The 22,160-nt window shown below is 44.3% G+C and overlaps 1 protein-coding gene across 2 annotated transcripts in view; it reads left to right on the forward strand.

Moving 5' to 3' along the window:
• Positions 1 to 22,160, forward strand: part of LOC146612177 (serine/threonine-protein phosphatase 2A regulatory subunit B'' subunit alpha-like) — a 71,477-nt gene that overhangs the window by 33,356 nt on the left and 15,961 nt on the right. For both annotated transcript variants that reach the window (XM_085343431.1, XM_085343430.1), the window contains exon 2: positions 2,993 to 6,516. In XM_085343431.1, coding sequence (XP_085199557.1) covers positions 3,748 to 6,516 — 2,769 coding nt within the window. In that variant the 5' untranslated portion in view covers positions 2,993 to 3,747. The remainder of the gene's footprint in view (positions 1 to 2,992; positions 6,517 to 22,160) is intronic.

Below are 22,160 nucleotides of genomic sequence, written 5' to 3' on the forward strand. Positions count from 1 at the left end.
AGACAGAAAACAGTGGTATATTACACATGGGATAACAAATGAGGATTAGAGAGTGTGACAAGAGATTTAATGCTTCCTGGTGAAGGTCAAGTTGAAAAAATAACTATGTTAGGTGGAAGAAGGAGATGGGAGGAAGAGCCAAAGAAAGTCAGAGAGGATGGGAGAGAGAAAAGTGGAAAAAGGCAACAGGTTGCCACAAACATAAGGACTCAAGTTCATTACTTTCTACTTGTTGTGCTTTTTAATGCATAGGCCAAACAAACACAACAATCTAATCTCAGAAAACTTAAACTTGAGGGTTGTTCTTACCCTCAACTGAAAACATCATCCGGACTAAGATATTTCTCTATTTATAGATTTAGCATGGAAAAATAAAGCACCTACTTGCATTTGGTTAATATTTTGTAATCTTGTTTTTTCCCCCCTCAAGATGTTCAAGACACTTTAAAAACAAACCCACACTTTTCCTGTACAGATTTTGACTCGGAGCTTTGGCTTGTTGATTTTGAGCTGGAAGCTGGCAGTGTACCTCTGTGCATCCTCTGCTACCTTGCCTCTAAAATATGTGCAACAGAAAAAAAATATTTAGCTAGTGATAAATCAGAGCAGGCCTCGAAAAAAACTAACACAGAGTGTGTGTGTGTGTGTGTGTGTGTGAGAATCCTCTTTTTCTGAAATATGTGTCAGTGAGGCATGTGAGGACACTTGTGGGTGGGTGTATTCACATCCATGTATGTGTGCGCGTAGGCTGGTCAGTGTTATAAACACCAGCGGAGTTTGTTTACATGCTCAGTATCAGTTTGGGAAGCTGTCATTTACCAAGCTATACACACAGATATTTAACACAGTGTGCACAGTAAGGAGTGTGAGTGGACATGTTTGTGTGGATGTGTGTGTGTGTGTGTGTGTGTGTGATTGTCATCCTGTAATCATGTTTTTCTAACTGACTGTCCACATTTCAAGAGCAGCTTGCCAGGAAATGTAACTTCCTGCCCAAGAGACTGATTCAGCAGCATTCAGCTGTTGCATGTGTTTGGTTAGAAACACAGGAGAGGAAAAAGTAAGACAGAGGTGTGTGTGTGTGTGTGTGTGTGTGTGTGTGTGTGGAAAGGGGTGGAAGGGGATTGCCTGTTTTTGTTTTTTGTTTTTCCCATACAGTTTCTTAATTGTTGTTTACCCAGACACCGAACACCCCCTCCCCCACTCTCCCCTACGCAGAAGCCCACCTCCTTCTCTTTCAGTTGTTGTTGTTGTTGTTGTTGTTGTTGTTGTTTTTTGTTTTTTGTTTTTGACAGATTTAAGTAGGAAACTCCATCTCCTTAAGAACCCATTAAATATCATGTGTCTGCACACTCAGTCTAAGTTATTCTAACCTTTCTGTGCTTTTCCCCTCCTGTGGTCATTCTGAAAATCTTGAATCCCACAAGTATGCAGTCCTGAATTCACAAACGTGGGGTTTTGAGACACTGTTTTCATGTATGCTACGAATGCTTGTGGTTGTGACTGCAGTAGCACTATACTACTATTAAATTTTATGTCCGGACCATACAATATGTATGAGTACATATGTGTAAGATGTAATGCCTCTAAGCGATGTTCTTCTAGCACGGGAAAGAAAATGGAGAAATAGAAATTTGTGCATTAAATACAGAAACTAAGACATCTAAAACTAGAAAAGCGGAATGTAGAAAATGGAGTGGAGAGACAGAAATAATACTGAGCTGGGTCTTCACATGCCAAGTTATTTTCACTCTTGTGCATAGTCTTCAAATGATTTTAACAATCAGCCTTGTTTGCCATCCTACTACACAGTATGTTTGCTTTCTGAGACTGGTATTTATTGCTTGACTTCCTTTACTGTACAGATCAATGTCTCCAGTAGCTCTCAAATGCAGAGATGAGCTGAGTTGGGGTTTTTTTGTTTTGTTTTGGGGGGTTTTTTAAGAAATGTTCCCAAGCAAATATGTTGAATATGAAGCAGGGAAACGGAGAACATAACATCCCATTTTCAGGAAGATGATGAAATGAGCATATCACATAAAATATATGTGAAAATTAAAAAAAATGGTGTATATATATCTATATCTATCTATATCTAGCTATCTATCTAGCTATCTGTAGAGATATCTGTCTATAAAATAAATGTTTTTAAAAACATATGTGTTAATAGTTTCTGTATGTGTGACCATGCAAACTTTTGCTCATTATTTAAGGAGAAGAAATGGTGCATACAGATATATGTGTGGATATATACATGCATAATTAAGATTACCAAGATGTATATCTTAGTTTAAAGAGTTCAACCTTTATTATTATTTCATATTTAATATTTCACTGTAAGGTTTAAATAAACAGTTATAGTCACTAAAATAAATCAGTCTGTCCTGTTTTATTTTTTTCATTTTAAACTCCTTATTAATTGTAAATATCCTCTGGAAATGCAGTGGTGCATCTTTATTTCCTTGACAAACATGCAATTTGTGCCCAAGAATGGAGAAAAACAGCAATGGAAACATGAAAGCGCCAGGTGTTTTCTCCCCCGTACAACACCTGCTTCTCTTTAGCTGAGTTGTGATTTCTCAGCAGGGTCATAGTAAAGTCTTTGTTGATCTTCTCTGACGAAACAGGGAGTCACGACTGTCTGCTTTAACATTCTGCCCTACTTTTAACTTGGGTATGTCTGGTACCTTTCTGCACCGTTATTTTAGAATGGCGCTTCAGTTCAGATTTTACTGATATAGCCAATTCACGACAAGAATTATTATATTACCTTATTTTAAAGCAAAGATGCTACAGCTGGATACTAACTGGAAATTGTAGCATCTTGCACACACAAAACACCTAATATGTGCACATGTATGGAAACACTCAAATACACAGTTGTCTACTTCTTGATTATTGTCGTAATAATTTACTTTTTCTCATGTTTTCCCTTTCTCACCCTGACTCCTTTCTCCTCCCTCTTCCCCCTCTTCTCTTTGTTTACTCACAGGTGGTGTCCTCCTATCCAAAACACATGCTCATCCTAACAAATTGCTGACAGAACAAGACGGACGGGGTAAGGGAGTACGGGAAAGAGAGATCTCCCAGACGCACACTCATAAAGAGAAAGGGGCCATTGGCCATCTGTGGTCAGTCCCCTGCTATTTTGCAGCTGCGTTGGAGTCAGCGAATGGTCCTGAGCTCTGATAGGAAAAAGAGTTTTTTCTCCAACGTTGCCCAGGGGATGAGCCCAGGCTAGGGCAATGTTAAAGCCTCGCTGGCCTTGGATTAAGCCCCTTGGGCTATTTTGTGTAGGGATGGGTGATACCCCAGCTGGATCCTCTGCTGTCACTATTCTCCACAGCTATCATTAGTGGCTAATGAGCTGCTGCTAGAGAGGAAACGGGGAAGGTGCCTGCGGAGAGAGGTGAAACATTACAGCTCTTATTAAGAGGCCCACAGAGAATTCTTTGCCTATTTAAAGCTTTGACTAGCATGACTTTGCCATTTATTATTGTAGGCATTTCTTTATATATTTTGATAGCCTTTTTTGTTACAGCATAAAAATGGCACCTAGAAGTTGAAAGACTTTTTTTTTTTTTTTTTTTTTCCAGGAAGATGATTCAGTGTTTGGACATAAATTATTTTTCTCATGAAGCAGTTTCAAAAATATATTTTTATTCAGGAGGAATTTTGGTAGATTGTTTTTGTTTTACTCTTCCCGATAATTTTGACCTTCCTATTCCCTGAAGATCATTGGTCACCATGGCAGCAGCCTATCGTGTTGTTGTGAGCAGCGTGAGCTGTTACAACAGTGTGGTAGTAGACCGACGCACTCACTCCCATGCAGTACACTACTGCTCAGGGCCATGTGGAGCACTGTCCCAGGGCTTGGACTGCACTGTTGCACACCGTGGCACCTGTTCTGAGCTCCTTGTTGCACCTGACCCTCAATACAATGACCTTAACAGCTCGCCCATACACTCCCGCAACATTATTGCTCAGCAGCTTCCTAACCATGCTAAAGTTTGTCTTGCCATGGATAGTACTCATAATGGGAGCCTAGAGAGGGCAGGCAGCAGTGGCAATTTATCTTTAGGAGAAGAGAGCCCAACATGGCGTGGTAAGAAGACCTCTGGTGGTGGAGCATCGACTGGGAGTATGACCTCCTCTGGCAGTCTGAAGGATATTACCGAAGAAGCCATCAACCTGGCCAGTGGTAAACTCAAGGAGTTTTCATTTGATAAGCTCCGCCTCTCATCCTCCAGCCACATCACCTTCCGGAAAGGCCGTAAAGTCCGTCCTGACTCTTTTAGTCGTCGCTCCACCGACCTGGAGATTATTTATGGCCACTTCAGCTCCAACCTTACCACAAATGCAACTACTAACGGTATGACAAATGGCACGGCTTCTTCTAATGATGAGAACCTGCCACCATTTGTGCAAGGGAAAGGAACGGTGCTAGAGGAAACGAAGATTAAGGGCAACCCAGGCACCATGTCGTCCATCACCAAAGTTGCTGGTGGCTCAACAAACAGCCTCACGAGTATTGGGTCATTAGACCAAAGTCTGAACACAGTGGCCTCCCTGTACCGCAACACCCTAGGAGAAGAGAACTTAATTGCCCGTCTGCTGGAGAAGACGCGAGCGGAGGCAGCTACTGGCGGAGCAGGTGGCGAAGACATACGTGCCTGCCTTGATATTCTGCTTAAATGTTCTGAAGACCTTAAGAAATGCACTGACATAATCAAACAGTGCATCAAACACAAAGCTGGTGGAGGCCCAGAGGATGGGGAAGCAAGCCCTGACAGTGTGTATCGGGCTGTGATGACTCGTCTCAGTTCCTATCTTAAGAGATTGCCTCTGGAGCTGGAAGGAATTGGAGGTTTTGGAGGCTGTGGACAGGGTGCACCTGGAAGCGGGCACAGTGATTTGGCTGAACTGGTTAACACTCTTCACTCCATCCAGCAGGGACCTTATTCGCCGATATTTGGCAATGAACAACCTCCTCGCTATGAAGATGTGGTGCTCTCTCCTCCAATCCCAAAGACTGTTCCACATTCTGTTTCTGCTCCATCCTCTGTCTCATCTACTTCTTTATCTCTAAAATCAGATTCCATCCATACCAAACCAGTTCAGAGCTCAGCCCAGCTTAGAGCTACCCCACTTACTAATGGAGTTATCCAACATCCACATACTTCTTCTTATACACAACATACTCTCTCTCCTCCAACCATTATATCCTCTTCATCCAGCTCCTCTCCAACACACTCCTCCTCCCCTCTTCGTAACTCCCCGACCCCAGCTTATACACACACTCCCCCAGCATCTCCCATGGAGGCTCTTTATATTGAGGAGGAGGAAGCAGATATGGGAAAGACACCAGAACAAATCTCACAGCAGACACACACTCCATCTAGAGGGATGAACAGCAGCCAGAGCAAAAGTGGGACTATGATGGGGCAACACATGCACCTGTCCCAAACACACACGCTCTATAACTCTTCAAATAATTTGCCAGTCAGCTCTGGCTATGGCTCAAATTGGCCTTCCTCTGCGTCACTAACAGTCTCTGCACCCAAAGCTGCTGCACACAGGAATGATGACATTGACAAGCTGCTCATGGACTTGGAGAATCTCTCTCAAAGTATGACTCATCCCAGAAAGACAGAGCCTCCACTTCCAGCCAAAACCAGGAAGAGAGATGGGAGCCAGGGGATCACCTCCAGTGAGTCCTTCACTCAACCCAAAATGGCTCTGTTCCAAGTCTCAAAGCCAGACAGCCACTTAACCATGAACGGCATTAGCTCCAGAACTCCCCAGAGTTTCACTCCTCCTAAAGAAGAGAGGAGTGAAAATGTGGCAGGAGAGGAGGAGGATGGGGCATTGTTGCTGAGAATCCTTGAGAGCATTGAGAGTTTTGCCCAAGAACTGGTGGATTCCGGAGCAGGGAGCACAGGGAGTGCTGAGAGGAACAGTGGAAAGGAGCGGGAGGTGATGAGGCTCCTGCAGGATACACTGGCCACCGCTGGCAGGGCTGATACTCCTCTGGAGAGCACAAACCCACCAGCTGCTCCCACCGCTCCAACTGTACATACAGATGCAATCTCAGATACACTGATAAAACACACCTTGGCAAATACACCTGAAGTTTCACCTGCCCCAACACCTGCAGTATCTGATTCTGAAAGCAGTGCTTCAGCTGAACAAGCACCTAAATCTACACCTGAAAGTGCTCCCCAACCTTTGCCTACACCTACACCTGACCCTCCAGTCGAGTCTGTGGATAAAATTCCAGAAGCGTCTACAGATGAGGATGACTCAAAACCAGTCTCTGCCCCGATATCCTCTGCACCTGCAAACTTGCATTCCTCTACGCTTTCCGATGAAACCATACCTGTGGCCGCACCTGAAGCTCCAGCTCCTGTTGCTACGCCAACCACAGCAAGTGCTACCGTTGCTGTTGGTGAACATACTGCTTTGAGAGATGCTGGCTCAACCCTTCTTATCCAGCAGACTCCAGAGGTCATTAAAGTAAGTGTTCCAAAGTCACACTCACAAATGCATAATCTAACAGACAATCAAAGACATGAACATTTCAGAAAATAGTTTATTGGTGCTATGAGATTTGTTTTATTATTATTGCATTTCAAGCTGCTGCTAGGAAATAAAGAAATGGGTGTTTCAAGGGCTTGAGTAATATGAAGTACTTATTCCAAGACGGTGCCATTACAGGTGCAGTCCACTGATTGGGAATTTGTCATGTTGGAAAGATTGCTACATGCAGTGCAACTCTGGGTTAATTTATGTTCATTGATGTATATAAAAATGTGCCATCTGTGCTTTTAAATGTTACTGTTGATCCATTTAGGTGCAGTATGAGGGCGCCTGACTGAGGGATAGACATAGAGGGACCACACAGGCTGATTAGCATTAGACTGAAAATAAACTGAGGATTTCATTGCTGTGGCACAACCGGACTGATGCTGCTGTAATTGGTGGTATTAATTAGCTCTAATTAACATGCTGTTACAGTTACTCTATCTTGGCTTGAATCAAAAAAGTTGAGGCTTTGGATCACAGAACAGAATAGCTCCTTGTTGTGGAGTGGCTCTTTGTTGGCTTTTCCTGGTTTTGAACTTGTTTTGTTCTGTAATTGTATGTGTGTGCAGGCGTATGCATGTGTGTAGACTTTGTTTTTCTTACTGTGGAAAATGTAACGGTAAATTGCAGTTGTGCTACAGAGGAAAAGAGAAGGGAACTAGAACTTGATAATTTTTTTGTCTGTGTCTGCGCGTAAGCTGGAGTTAATGATGATAAAAAGGCAGTGTTACCTCAGCCAGTCCCTAATGTGGATGTTCTACTGCAAATTGTAGATTTAGGTAATTATGCATGCCAGACAAACGCACATTATCATCAACACAGAGGAATCAAATCATTGTTGTCATTTATTCCCCTCTATATTTGACATTTTTCTCTTACTAATTTATTTTTCCTCTCTCGCTCCAACCATCCTTCTCCTCATCACGCTTCCTCTGCTGTTTATGTGTGTTTATTTACTGAGCTGTGTAACCTTATGCCCTGCTGATATGTAGGGCACCTATTTATGAGGTTACCATGGTAGCTGCCACAGTAAGAACAGAACAGCCAGCACCCGAACACATCATTACACAATCTCCTTCCTCCTCCATCTTCTGTGTCCCTATCCATCCCTTTTTTGTTTTTGTTTTTTCTGCTTATCTGCTCCCACATTTCTTGCAGTTAAACTCTCTCCGTTTTTCATTTTTCTGGCTTATAGGTCTACTTTTGTTTCTCTTCTCAGTGTCCTTCTTTCACCTGCGGTCAAGGATTATGTCCGTACTGATCACTTCTTGTCTTCCAACCCTGTGATTGGCTGTTGTTTTATTTTGGGAGAGGTGAATAACTGTTGTTGCTGCGTGGAGAGCAGAGAAACCCAATGGGAGGTGCTCATTGGAGCACTGGAGGAAGTGGGGGGAGGGTTGGGTTGTTGGCACAGCAAGCGTTAATGGTATCATTACCCTACAACCCCCTCCACCCCTGGCACAGCTAGGTGTGAGGGAGACCTAAATCTGTCCACCCCTCTGTACTATGGCATCCCGTTAACAGACTCACTGTCGCCACAGTGTAAATGGACCGGCATACGTGCATGTGTGTGCATGTTTGTGTGCGTGTAAGCATGTGAGCATGTGTTATGCACACCTAGGCTTTATTACATGTCCAGATGTTCATACATGTGTGCATTTACATGTGTGTTCATGCATGCATTAAATTTGTTTGAGTTAAACGTGATGAATATCGGAGTCTGATCAACTGTGCGTGTGTGCATCTGTCTGGCTGTCTGTTTGTTGGCCCATGGGTAAGATGACCCGGTGCTACTGTGGGTCACAGCTGAGTTTGGAATAGCTCTTCGACACCCAATACCAATTCTGGCACTCTGGGAATTATGTTAATATTCCTCAGCGCCAACCCCGCCCTGCAATGCATTAAACTGCCAATCAAACTGTAAACAAGACAAGCCCCCTCATGCACAAGTGAGAAAATGCACTCACACAACTGCAATGAACCACACACTCCACGTTGAACATTTGTAGCTTTGTTTCGCTTGGCACTGCCATAGCTTCACTGGGAAGTTCTGCTAAGCCCTCTATGGTGACGCAGGCCCCAGGCAGTAGTATCTTCATCTCTGCTTTACGCATGTTTATTGTTGATTCTGCTGCTGACAGACTAATACAGGGCTTTCTGCACCTGTCAGAACACACCCATTAATCTCCATCATGACAGGAAAGCTGACTGATATAAATCAGAGGCAAAGCCGTAACACTCATAGTGGGGAGATGTGATGGTGAGAGTCAATTAACTTTAAGGGCAATGGGCTTTGAATGGGCTTTCTTTCTATTCCTGTCTCTCTGTTTTTAGGTAATATAATAAAAGCTGCTTTCGGCTCCTCCCTTGTTCACAATGGGTTGGCCACAGTGAACGTTTGATTTGGCAGATTTTTACACTGGAAGCCCTTTGTTTCTCCTCCCATATTTAAACCAGAGGTCTTTTGCTTGTTAGGCATATAAGTAAACCACTACAGTATGGAGCCAAATTTTAGGTAACATGGTAAGATGTATTTTAAAATGAGACAACATTCACTGGTGGGTAAATGTAACCTAATTTTTGTTCTAGTGGCATTGCTTCAGTACAGTTAATGGTGGAATTGCTTGCAGACACTGACTGGATCTATAGCTGCCACTCTGATAGTTTAATTAACACACTGCTGGTTTAAGTAGTTTTACCAACTTCTGCAGATGTGTCACAGATTAACAAGATTAACATTGGTCTTTAGCTCATTTTAAATTTGATGGCAACAGTATGTCTCAAAAGAGTTGGGACAGAGCAATTTACCACTGTGTAGCTTCCCCATTCAGTTCAGACTTCTGGGAACTGAGATCAGCTGCTAGACTTTTTTAAATAGGAATATTGTCCCATTGTCCCACTCTGCTATAGGATTTTGGCTGCTCAACAGTCCTAGATCTTCTTTGTCCTATTTTTTGTTTCATGATGTGCAGAATTTTTCAACATGGTCTGGACAGCACCTGGACTCTTCTACCATGAAGCCTTATTGTTGTAATAGTGCATTATGTGGTTTAGTATTGTCTTGCTGAAATTTGCAAGGCCTTCCCCGAGAAAGGCATCATCTGGATGGAATTCCAGTATTTCAGGATTGGCATGCTGCCAATTCCATAGCCATTAATACATCCTCATATCATCACAGATCCAGGCTTTTGAACTAGGCACTGATAACAAGCTGGGTGGTCCCTTTCCTGAGTATGGAGGATGCTAGATCCAAAAGGAATATTAAATTTCGATTAGTCTGACCACAGAACAGTTTTCCACTTTTCCTCAGTTCATTTTAAATATAGTTTGCAGGAAAAGACTGGACATTTCTTTGCTAATCGAGCTTTAACCTGGATTTCCTTATGGCACAGTGAACTGTGTTCACAGACAGTGAATTCTGGAAGTGCTCCTGAGCCCATGCAGTAATTTCCATGACAGAATCATTCTTGTTTTTCTGTGCAGTATTGTGTGAGGGCCTGAACATCCCAGGCATGTGCACAGAGTTTTCTTTCAATACTTGGTATCTTTTGAAAATATTACATACGGTAGAAATATTCAAAGTCTTCACAGGTTTTTAATTTTTTTAATGCACCTTTGGTCTGAGCTATATGTCTCCCTATGTATACAGTAGTTCCCAAAAGAAAAATCAGTGGGTCTAATGGGGTAAGATTTGATCGGTTTCTTCTTGACCCTTTTCGAGAGTCCTTTGATTACTGGACAGTCTCAAAAAATATGTGAGTGGTCTGGTTTTCCCACATTTCCTCCAACACAGTTCCACTTTAATTTCTTTCACATATGATGAGATTATGAGAGGTGTATTTAAATACCACATTTTTAGTTTAAAGTCAAATTCTTTCCATAGTAGACTATTACTTTCTCTATGCCAGATTGTACACACCTCTTCCCATACTTTGTAGAATTTAGTCATTTTCCCTTAATATTTGCCATGTTTTGCATGGTTTCATTTATAATCTATATTCTTTGTGATTTTTACTGACCATTTACTGACTTTCTTTATGACTTGAATTGTAAAACGTCTTATCTGAATGAATCCATTTCACAATTTATAAATGCAGATTTTGCAGATTTGTGAACTTGTGCTTAACTCTCTAAGATGCTCGTTTCATACCCAGTCATGTTACTAATCTGTTGCCAATTAAGCTAATAGTCGCACAATGTTCCTCCAGCTGTTTCTTTTTAGTATCACTTAAATTTCCAGACAATAGTTGCCTCCATCCCAACTTTTTGAGTTGTCTCACTCCTGTCAAAATGAGCTAACATTTTTAATGGAAGAGTATTGTGGATAAAATATGGCTTTATGACACTTGTGAATCCTTGCATTCTGTTTTAATTTACATTATACATAAAATGTAAAATGTCCATCCATCCATCTTCATCCGCTTTATCCGGGGCCGGGTCGCGGGGGCAGCAGCCTAAGCAGAGAAGCCCAGACCTCCCTCTCCCCAGCCACCTCCTCCAGCTTATCCGTGGGAACACCAAAGTGTTCCCAGGCCAGCTGAGAGATATAATCTCTCCAGCGTGTCCTGGGTCTGCCCCGGGGGGCCTCCTCCCGGCGGAACATGCCCGGAACACCAACCCCAGGAGGCACCCAGGAGGCATCCTTGTCAGATGCCCGAATCACCTCAGCTGGCTCCTTTCGATGTGGAGGAGCAGCAGCTCTACTCTGAGCCCCTCCCGGATAGCCAGACTTCTCACCCTATATCTAAGGGAGAGGCCAGCCACCATTCGGAGGAAGCTCATTTCCGCCGCTTGTATCCGCGATCTCGTTCTTTCGGTCACTACCCACAGCTCGTGGCCGTAGGTGAGGGTAGGGACGTAGATCGACCAGTAAATTGAGAGCTTCGCTTTTACACTCAGCTCCCTCTTCACCACGACGGACCGGTGCAGCGTCCGCATTACTGCAGCTGCAGCCCCAATCCGTCTGTCGATCTCCGGCTCCCTTCTCCCATCACTCACGAACAAGACCCCGAGATACTTGAACTCCTCCACTTGGGGCAGGAACTCATCCCCGACCTGGAGTGGGCACTCCACCCTTTTCCAGCTGAGAACCATGGCCTCAGATTTGGAGGTGCTGATCCTCATTCCCGCTGCTTCACACTCGGCTGCGAACCATTCCAGTGCGAGCTGGAGGCCCCCACCCGATGAAGCCAACAGAACCACATCATCCGCGAAAAGCAGAGATGAGATTCTGAGACCACTGAAGTGAAAGCCCTCCGCCACTTGGCTGCGCCTAGAAATCCTGTCCATAAAAATTATGAAAAGAATCGGTGACAAAGGGCAGCCCTGGCGGAGCCCATCACCCACCGGGAACGAGTCCGACTTATTGCCGGCAATGCGAACCAAGCTCTTGCAACGGTTGTATAGGGATCGAATGGCCCGTAGCAATGGGCCAGACACCCCATACTCCCGCAGCACCTCCCACAGGTCACCCCAAGGGACACGGTCGAATGCCTTTTCCAAGTCCACAAAACACATGTAGACTGGTTGGGCAAACTCCCAACTCTCCTTTCCAGCACCCTGGCATAGACTTTCCCAGGGAGGCTGAGGAGTGTGATCCCCCTGTAGTTGGAACACACCCTCCGGTCCCCCTTCTTAAAGATGGGGACCACCACCCCGGTCTGCCAGTCCAGGGGTACTGCCACGCAACATTGTAGAGGCGTGTCAACCAGGACAGCCCTACAACGTCCAGAGCCTTCAGGAACTCGGGGCGGACCTCATCAACACCAGGGGCTCTGCCAACAAGGAGTTGTTTAACTGCCTCAGTGACCTCGCCTCTGGAAATTGGCGGGTCATTCCCCTCATCCCCAGACTCTGCTTCCTCCTCGGAAGACGTGTCAGTGGGATTAAGGAAGTCCTCGAAGTATTCCTTCCACCGCCTGACAATTTTCTCAGTCGAAGTCAGCAGCGCTCCGCCAGCACTATACACAGTGCAGGTAGCGCACCGCTTTCCCCGCCTGAGACGCCTGACGGTTTGCCAGAATCTCTTCGCGGCAGTCTGAAAGTCTTTTTCCATGGCCTCTCTGAACTCCTCCCACACCCGAGTTTTTGCTTCAGCCACTGCCCGAGCCGCATTCCGCTTGGCCTGTCGATACCTGTCGGCTGCCTCCGGAGTCCCACAGGCTAACCAAGCCCGATAGGACTCCTTCTTCAGTCTGGTGGCTTACCACCACGGCAGGCACCAACCACCTTGCAGCCACAGCTCAATGCAGCAGCTTCGGCAATGGAGACGCTGAACATGGTCCACTCGGACTCAATGTCCCCAGTCTCCCTCGGAATGCTGTTGAAGCTCTTCCGGAGGTGTGCGTTGAAGATCTCGCGGACTGGGGCCTCTGCTAGACATTCTCAGCACACCCTCACTACGCGTTTAGGTGTACCAGGTCTGTCCAGCGACCTCCCCCGCCACCTGATCCAACTCACCACCAGGTGGTGATCAGTTGACAGCTCAGCCCCTCTCTTTACCCGAATGTCCAGAACATATGGTCGCATGTCTGGTGATACGATTACAAAATTGAACATCGACCTGCGGCCTAGAGCGTCCTGGTGCCACGTGCAGTTATGGACACTCTTATGTTCAAACAAGGTGTTTGTTATGGCCAAACTGTGATTTGCACAGAAGTCCAATAACAAAACACCACTCGGGTTCAGATCAGGGAGGCCGTTCTTCCCAATCCCGCCCCTCCAGGTCTCGCTGTCATTACCCACGTGAGCACTGAAGTCACCCAGCAGGACAACAGAGTCTCAAGGTGGAGCACCTTCCAGCACCCCACCCAGGGACTCTAAGAAGGCTGGGTACTCTGAACTGCCACTCGGCGCATAAGCGCAGATGACAGTCAAGACCCGTTCCCCGACCCTAAGGCGCAGGGAACAAACCCTCTCATCCACCGGGAAAAACCCCAACGTACCGGCAGCAAGCCGAGGGGATATTAGAATACCCACCCCAGCCCGCCGCCTCTCACCAGGGGCAACTACAGACTAAGACAGAGTCCAGCCCCTCTCCAGGAGACTCGTTTCATTGCCCAAGCCATGCGTAGAGGTGAGCCCGACTATATCTAGCCGGTACCTCTCAACCTCACGCACTAACTCAGGCTCCTTCCCCACCAGAGAGGTGACATTCCATGTCCCAATTGCCAGTCTTGGCACCCGGGGATCAGTCCGCCAGGGCCTCCGCTCCTGGCCGCCGCCCGGCACACAATGCATCCGACCCCTATGGCACCTCCTGCGGGTGGTGGGCCTGCGGGAGGATGGGCCCATGTCCCCTTTTCGGGCTGTGCCAGACGCTCGCCCTCGGGCACCCTCCCCGGGCCTGGCTCCAGGGTGGGGCCCCAGTAACCCTATCCTGGGCAGGGTAAACTGTTCCCTCGATGTTTTCTTCATAAGGGTCTTCTGAATCGCTCTTTGTCTGGTCCCTCACCCAGGACCAATTTACCATGGGAGACCCTACCAGGGGGCAAAAGCCCCCAGACAACATAGCCCCTGGGATCCCTGGGACACACAAACCCCTCCACCACAATAAGGCAGCGATTCACGGAGAGGAATGTAAAATGTGTTTTTGGAATTGGGGGTTGTATATAAACTCATTCGCTGACAGCACAGTTAACATACTTAAAATAGGCTTGTGATTAGACTGGTGTTATGAGTACTCAGCTCAGTGTATGCAGATGGGAAGTAAAAATGCAATATTGCCTGCTATTCAGAGCCTTTGTGAAAGTATTCATCAGAGTACCGCTCAATGGTGATTCACCATATATCAGCTTATTATAAAGAGATGGCTGAGTGTTCCTATCTGACTTTTTAGCCAGAAGAGGAAAGTGCACTGTTGACCTTTTAAAACAGAAATCGGCAACTTCTTTTGGTTCAGACAGTTTTGAAAGAGTATGGAAGGAACGATAAGGAGAAGCATGGAGATATAAAGTAAATTATTTTTTGGTTTCCTGAGCAGTTGGCTTTGGGAAGGAGAAATGCAAAGTGCATCTAAAGTGGGGGGGAGGGGGGGGATCTGCAGCTCCCAGTTGTTGACTCTGGGTCAGCAGAGAGTGACATCATTCCTCAGCTCCTTCCACAGGAAATAAGGTCACAGCGGGGACCTTGGCCAAGGTGCACAAGCACACAGTTGAATGTTTTCATTTAAGCACGCATACAGTGCTCTTGAAAGACAGGATAATAGGTTGCTATGTGTAGGAAGAGTTTTCCCAATACAGTTCATACCACCAAGGTATAGACAATGGAATCAGATCATGTTCATACTATCAACTTGGTGGAGCTCATTTGGCTGGATGATCCTTTTTTTTAGTGCGCACATATGCACAGGCATACACACACTTGCACAGAGAGCACTTTTAAGCATCTGACATCATAATTCACCACTCCCTAGTGCAAGGTTGGCTGTGATCCAAGTGCTTTTGTCAGTGTGATGTCCTCAGCTGCAGTGTGCGTGTTCATTTGCACACATACGCACCAATCCACACGCCTGACTTTTTTAAGGAACTGTACTTATTCATCTGAAAGGTTTTAATCTCAGCAAGAGTCACCAGTGTGCAAGTTTTTGGGCCTCCTGCCGGGTCACCATGAAAACCAGCACAACATGTTTATTAGTATTAGGTAGGCGGTGGGATTCCCCTACCCCAGAATATCAGTTCTGCAGTGCGATTGGCTAATGGGGACTCCCTCTTAGAATCATGGCACCAGGGGGAGATTTAGGTTTATGTGACTGTGTTGATGTGGGTGTGACCGTGTGTGTGTGTGTGTGTGTGTGTGTGTGTGTGTGTGTGTGTGTGTGTGTGTGTGTTTCTTTCCTCTTGAAAGAGTTTGCCAATGTTCCAGAACACCATGACTCGGTGGGAGCTTGGGTGTCACCTACCCCCACCCATCTACTTCCAGTCTACCTATTTAGCCCCCACTCTTCCCCTCCCTCATTTTCCTTTGAACTCACCCTTCACCCAATTCCACCCAGAATGTCCTGTGGGATTTCTCCAGAAAACTCCCTCAGCGCTAAAATACTCTCACCGCTTGGCCAAAACAAACATGTTTGGATGTCTTCACTGAAAATGTATGTGTGCTTGTTAAGTCAGGAGGCACAGAAGGAATTCAAAAAGAGTGGAATGCAACCCAGAGATGTGTAGTATAACTGAGTTATTGGACTCCTTTTTCTTCATCCTGACCTCTAACTCCATCGGGTCATTTCACACATTTTGCAGCAGAGCCAAGAAGGTCAATGGCAGCAGAAACAAGCATCTTCTGTCAGGTGCATGGTCACAGTCTAATTTAAGTGACAAACTGCTCACAAGTGATAACCGTTAGACAGCTGCTACCCCCTAGTGACTGTAAGGCCCAACCATACCATAAAGTACTTTGTAAGCTTGCAGTCTGATTTCACCCTGGTTTGTTGAAATTAATAAGGCCTATAGCATCATCTACAGGAGGATCTGTGAACTAACTGATATATACAACTAGAAAATTAATTTACCAATGAAACTGCTATACTTAACTATTTTTGTTGCAATATTGCTTCTTTTTTAGAGAAAACTGCTCCATGTTTAAACATAATCTCCACTGATTGCGACATTTTCACAGTTATACAGTTGGAAGGACAGTGGTGCAATATACTTGGTATGAGAGAAATGTTACCTTTTGTCTGATATTATGTCGACACAGACTGATATATATATTTTCTTATGTTGCATGTTAGAAGAAAGCAGTTTCCTTTTCGCTAATGTTTCTTTGTTGGTTTTTAAATGAGCTGCAATTTAGGATTATATCCGTTGTGTGCATGCTATAGTGCTATCTGAGTGTCATGTACAGAGTTTTGTTTTTAATATTCCAAAATATTATATATTTAAATAATTATAGAGGAAGCAGGACTGATCTTCTCTGGTATTGGTGGTTTGAGGTCTCTTGCTGCACTCTAGTGACAGCTCCCTCACTGTAGCTCCATGCTGAGGACCAAAACTATTGCTGATGTAGGATTAGCTCACTTGCTCTAAATCCTAAGATAGCCATGGGAAATGTAATGCAAAACCTGCCCTGTTAGCCATATGTATAAAAATAAATGCCAGTGAAGGACTGGAGTTTGTTGTTATTAAGCATTAGTTGTTGACAGGCGGTTTTCCCAGATAAGGGAAATGGTTCACTGTGTAATTTTTCAGATGTAGCTTGTCTGGCAAGTTTCCCAGAAATAAGTAAAAAATTGACACTAAACCTCTATAAATATTTTCGTAACATTAGGAGTCCCCTTCTGTGACCACTCGGGCAGTTTATATTGAGTTAAAATTGCATGCTAATGTTTTACATTTCCATGCCATGTAACCATTTAGCGAGAAAGTGCATATAAGCATCACAGATCTAACACGTGGAAAATTATCTCTTTGTATCTTCTTTAATATCTGTTTATGAAGATTTGTAGACACTCAGAATAGAAAATATAGGGCTCTATTTAGTTTATAGGTAATCTCAGACATATCCAAATCTTATAAATACAAGTCCCTGTTATGTACGTATTAGGATTTATTATTTTTTTTGTTGACAAAAAATAACTGGACTTTTAGCTGTGTAATATCAGTGTCAGTGTCTGATTCCAGTCAGACAATTAGAGCAGCTGTGTTTTTAACTGCTCCCATGTTGCCTTCCTGTGATTGGGATGTGAGTTAGACCGTAGCCAGCACTGATTAACTTTGTCTATCACAGAAGCGGGAGTTTAACTCGGTTCATTCTTCCAAGTTTAGAGAGGAGGTTCCCAAGGTAACTGTATGTGTGGGCGCGCATGTATCAGTGTGTTTGTATGCATGCGTGTGTGTTCTTCTTGAGAGGAAGAGAGAATGGGTGTAAAGAATAGAGCAGCGATGTGAACTCTGCTTTCCACTGTTGGCACGGGAACCCTGGGAGCATTCCTCCCTACACTCGATCCAGGGAAAGGGTTGTCACCATGGAGATGGCATTTGGCAGGCCTGGTCTAAAGTGAGTGTGTGTGTGTATAATCAGATGGATGGAGAGGCGATAGTAGCCTGTTCCATGTGTATCGGGTTCAAGTTGAAACTTTATTTGTCCTAGTTGGTTTCATTGCAAGAATTAGAAATAACATTACATAAAATTATGAGACTGGTATGCATAACTGTGCACACTTGCCAATGATAAAATAATTGCTTTAATTCTCCTATGTACTTAAAAGTGTGCATGGATATTTCAGTAATTTAAGCCTTTTTTTAAATGCTGTATAAAGAACTATAAGGTCATTATCACATTATTATTATGATAGTAGTAAATTGTGTCAGAACATTTCCATATTAGAATATCTAAGCAGTCCAGTTAAACAGTAAATGGTTGGCTATAGCTTTACAAGTAAATTTAATTTTGACTTGACAAACATGTCTTTCTCAATGTTTGTTGTCGTGTGTGTGTGTGTGTTAAGTCTGCCTGGTGCCTGAAGCAGAAATAAACGTGAAATCGGTGGCTATATTTACACAGATAATTTTACACAGCGGACAGGCAGTTTCATAGAGCAGGTGTGTGTGTGTTTAGGAAGTTGTCATGTTCACACTATTAAGCTGCTCTGAAAGACTTGGTTCCTGTTAAGTGAACACATCAAGGCGCACGTCCACACCCGCACACAACCACATGTGTAATATGCCCTGACAAATTAGAGACATGTATCAATGCACTAGTAAAGACTGCAGGAGCACACGTGTGCGTGTCAAGTGTGCCAACAGTCGGATGAAGGCGGCAGTTGTTGTTCGACAGCTGACCTGCTGTGCTTCCCATCGTGCATTTATTTGATCAGTGTTGTGAAGGCTGCTGACTCACCTGTTTCTGTGGCTGTGTGGCTGGATTAGATCTGAGGGGTGGGCAGAGAAAAGCTTGCAGACATAACACACACACACACACACACACACACACACCCACACACACCCACCTGTTACGTTGCCTTTTGTTCCTGTTAAACTTCCATCAGCCGCCAGTTTTTCTTCACTGTTATGCTTCTTTTTCTCCTGTCTGTGTAAGAAAAAGTAGGTTCGAACCAAATATATTCAGGAAGGATGCAGGATGCTCAACAACAACAAATCCTTTTTTTACAACTTAGAACATATTCAAAGTGACATGTAAGGGGCTATGAGTAGATTGCTGATGTGCAACATACTTGATAAGATGACCAAATAGTCTTTAATGGATCATCCTGTTGTCAGAGCAGTCTGTCTGATCTAACTGGTCCCACTGTTTGAGTTCAGAACCAGGTGGATACATTCTCTATTATTGCATTCATCTGATATTGAGTCAGTGTCAGAAGGATACATCTGATATATAGTCGGTATCAGATGTTTTGGTCCAACATGAGGGAAACATTTGCTTGTTTAGCTCCTTAATACTCAATTAAGTTCACCAGCTATTTGTTTAGAATATTGTGGTGTAATGAATACAATTTAGCTGTTCCTTTTTTAATTAAAACAACTAAATTAAAAGATGTTGACATGCTTGGAAAGAGAAACTACACAAGCACATTGTCTTGTCTATGCTCAGTTATCAGATCCATTTCATATAGATTTTCATATTCAAGCTGATTATAAGTACAGCTTGAATATGAAATTCTACGCTATTTAATTATTTAATTTAAGTTGAGTAATTAACTAGTCAAAATTCTGCCTTGACGTTGCATTTCTGTTGGCCTCATGTGTCCCTTCTTGTAGGAACAGTTTGTCCCAGTGAGTGTTTTCATGTCACCTGAGCTCACTAACTTCATACGTACTGCCATGGACCGTCACTGGAGTTTTACAGTTTGTATAGCTTAGTAAATTGGTTGTTTTTATTCATTTTTTCTGTTATTTTTTTTAAATCTTTAATAGCAGGCTAATCATCACAGAACATTCAAGATTCCAGGAGGAAAATTGAAGATTTAAGAACAAGGGTTTTAGGACCAAACGGAGCAATTTTGACAGGGCAGGGTTACACTGACTGTCAGTCACAGGAAAAGAGCACACAGCTGCCTGGTGGCATTCCTTTCTGGCTCCCATTACACTCTCACACAAGTACTGTAACTCTTTATACAGAGATTTATGATAACACAAGCTCATTGCTACAGCTGAAGAGGTTGTGCAGAGGAAGTGGAGAGAATGAACTCCCTTTCATTGACCAGGATGAAAGAAAGTAGAAAAAAAAAAGAAGAAAGGGTCAAAAAGCAGGGTGGGATTTCACATGAGATAATAGGCTGGTGAGACTCTAGTGCACATTTGTTGAGTGATACAATATATTTGCTGTATAATGTTTCCCTCTGAAGCATGGAGGTAATAGGTAGCTAGCATTAGACAATGTGTGCATGTGACAGTATCTGTATCTGTGTGTGGGATCGGTATGCAACCCTGGCTTCAGTATGGATCCCAGCTGTTCCAAAGAATTCAGCAGGGCACACAGGGATCTGAGAGGAGTTACCCTAAAATACAAGGTGACTCATTTATTTTTCTGGAAAGCTACTCACACACATGCATGCACACTGAACCTTTCTGTATGCAGTATGGCTCAAACTGGAAGAAACAATAGTGTCACAAATGGAACAAATACAATAGTAGAAAAACGGTTAGTGGCAGTCATGATGCATCAAGTACAGTATGTGCAGATATCTTGTGTACTGTCCTAGACTTCTAGGTATTTGAGCTGGACAGATTTAAAATGGGTCACCCTGTACATCCTGAGGGATCCCCTCTGTGTTCGGCTTCAGATTGGTGTTGCTTGGCATCGAAAGGGTTTTAGCTCAGCCTTGGTAAATTTAAGGGAAGCCTTTCAGGGAGCATTCGAGGACACACTGCTGACAGTTTATGCTCTATTTATTCTCACTGTTAATTAGCTATTACCATCCGAGGAAATTTGTCTGTACTGTCCATGTATCTATTCAATCGCCATTCAGGAGCAGTAATGTGGTTTGATATTTCACATTTGGATATTGCTACTAACCGTTGGTGTCCATACATTAAAGAGCATAGAAACAGACAGCAGTAAATCTATTACTTCCAAAAATTCAACTGCTACTTCTGCATTATTGATTGCAGAAAACTAGATGCAGAGGTGATTACTTTAATACAATTTGATAACTGAAATCTTGGTTCCTTGTTTTTACTACTTCTCAAATGTAAGGATTTACTGTTTTGTTTTTTTTATATTAATAATTCATCTATTCTGAGAATCTGTAAGTCGAGTAAAAATGCCGAACGGTTCCTTTTTCATCCTCTCAGTTCTTTTTTTTTTTTTTTTTTTTTTAATGACATCAGAAACAGCAGTATGCGACATTACGTGATGGCAGAGCTTCAGTTCATCCTTTGTCATTTTTTTTTTTTTTTTTTTTTTTTTTTTTTTTTAATAAATAGGACAGGGGGAATGAATGAGAGAAAGAGGGGGAGAGAAAGAAAGAAAACCAAAGGGGAGAAGAGACGGTGAGAAGGGGGGGGAAGAGAGAGAGAGAAAAAAAAAAAAAGAACTCCTGGGTCACCTGTATGGAGAAAAAAAAAAAAACAAACAAAAAAAAAACAAACAGAGGAGACAGCAAACAACAAAGAGCAACATAATAATAGAGAAAACAAAGCACCATCACAATAAACTAGCTAGCCATAGATATCAATATTTACTAAATAATAAACGATATTGTGCAGCACGCAAGATAGACAGCGCACAGTGTGCTTTGAGGTAGCAGCCAAGAAAGCTTTAGTCCGCGTCTGTGAATACCCATGTGTGCATACCTGTGTGGATCAGCATGCTTGCATTCCAAAGGTTTCTCCATGTAATGATCTGCTAGGGAGTGTGGGGGGGCCACAGCCCCGTCCTCCAGGGTGTGAAGCGGGTATGGAGGAGATCAAAACTCCAGATATCCAGAGGCCCCCAGAACACAAGAGACCATGGAAGACCAACAGAGGGGCAGCCGCGCCACTATTCCAGTAAGAGCTGAGGAGAGTCCCAGATGAGGGCTCGCCCAGCAGCCGCGGAGCAGAAGTCAGGGGGAGTTGCAGTGACGCGCCCGTGAGCTCCGCCGGCCCCCAGCTGCGCCTGAGTGACCGAGCCCCAGGCCGAGAGGCCGGGGGCACCCCACCTCCAAAGGGGGCCCGAGCGAGCCCCAGGCCCCGACAAGCGGCCGCCAAGGAGTGAGCCGGTGTGTACCCGGACGCCCACCCCCAGACACAAAGAACCACCAACACACCGACACCTGAGGGAGTCCGCCACCGGCAGGGGAAGTGGTGGTGGGTGGAGATAGGCCTCCAAACCTTGGAGGGCCTGAGGTGTCCCCAGAGAGGTGGCGTCTGATACCCAACCTGACATATAGACACAGACATACAGGCACACACAGACACAAACATCCATTCCCACCCTCATGCTCTCATATGCACTCACTCCACACTCAACCAACGTGGAGACAGACATAAAGAGACGCTGTACACACAATCACACTCCCCAAGCGTACTCTACAAACCGGGTCTAGGTACCCTTGCCCCTGGAGGGGGGAATTGCACCCAGACCCAGGTGGTGTTACCCTTTTCCCTGCGGTGGGGAGAGGCAGACCACCCCGACTC

The sequence above is a fragment of the Diplotaxodon limnothrissa genome, linkage group LG19, assembly GCF_057381915.1.
Source record: "Diplotaxodon limnothrissa isolate DT_005_m linkage group LG19, D_limnothrissa_male_GT1.1, whole genome shotgun sequence".
Classification (NCBI taxonomy): Eukaryota; Metazoa; Chordata; class Actinopteri; order Cichliformes; family Cichlidae; genus Diplotaxodon; species Diplotaxodon limnothrissa.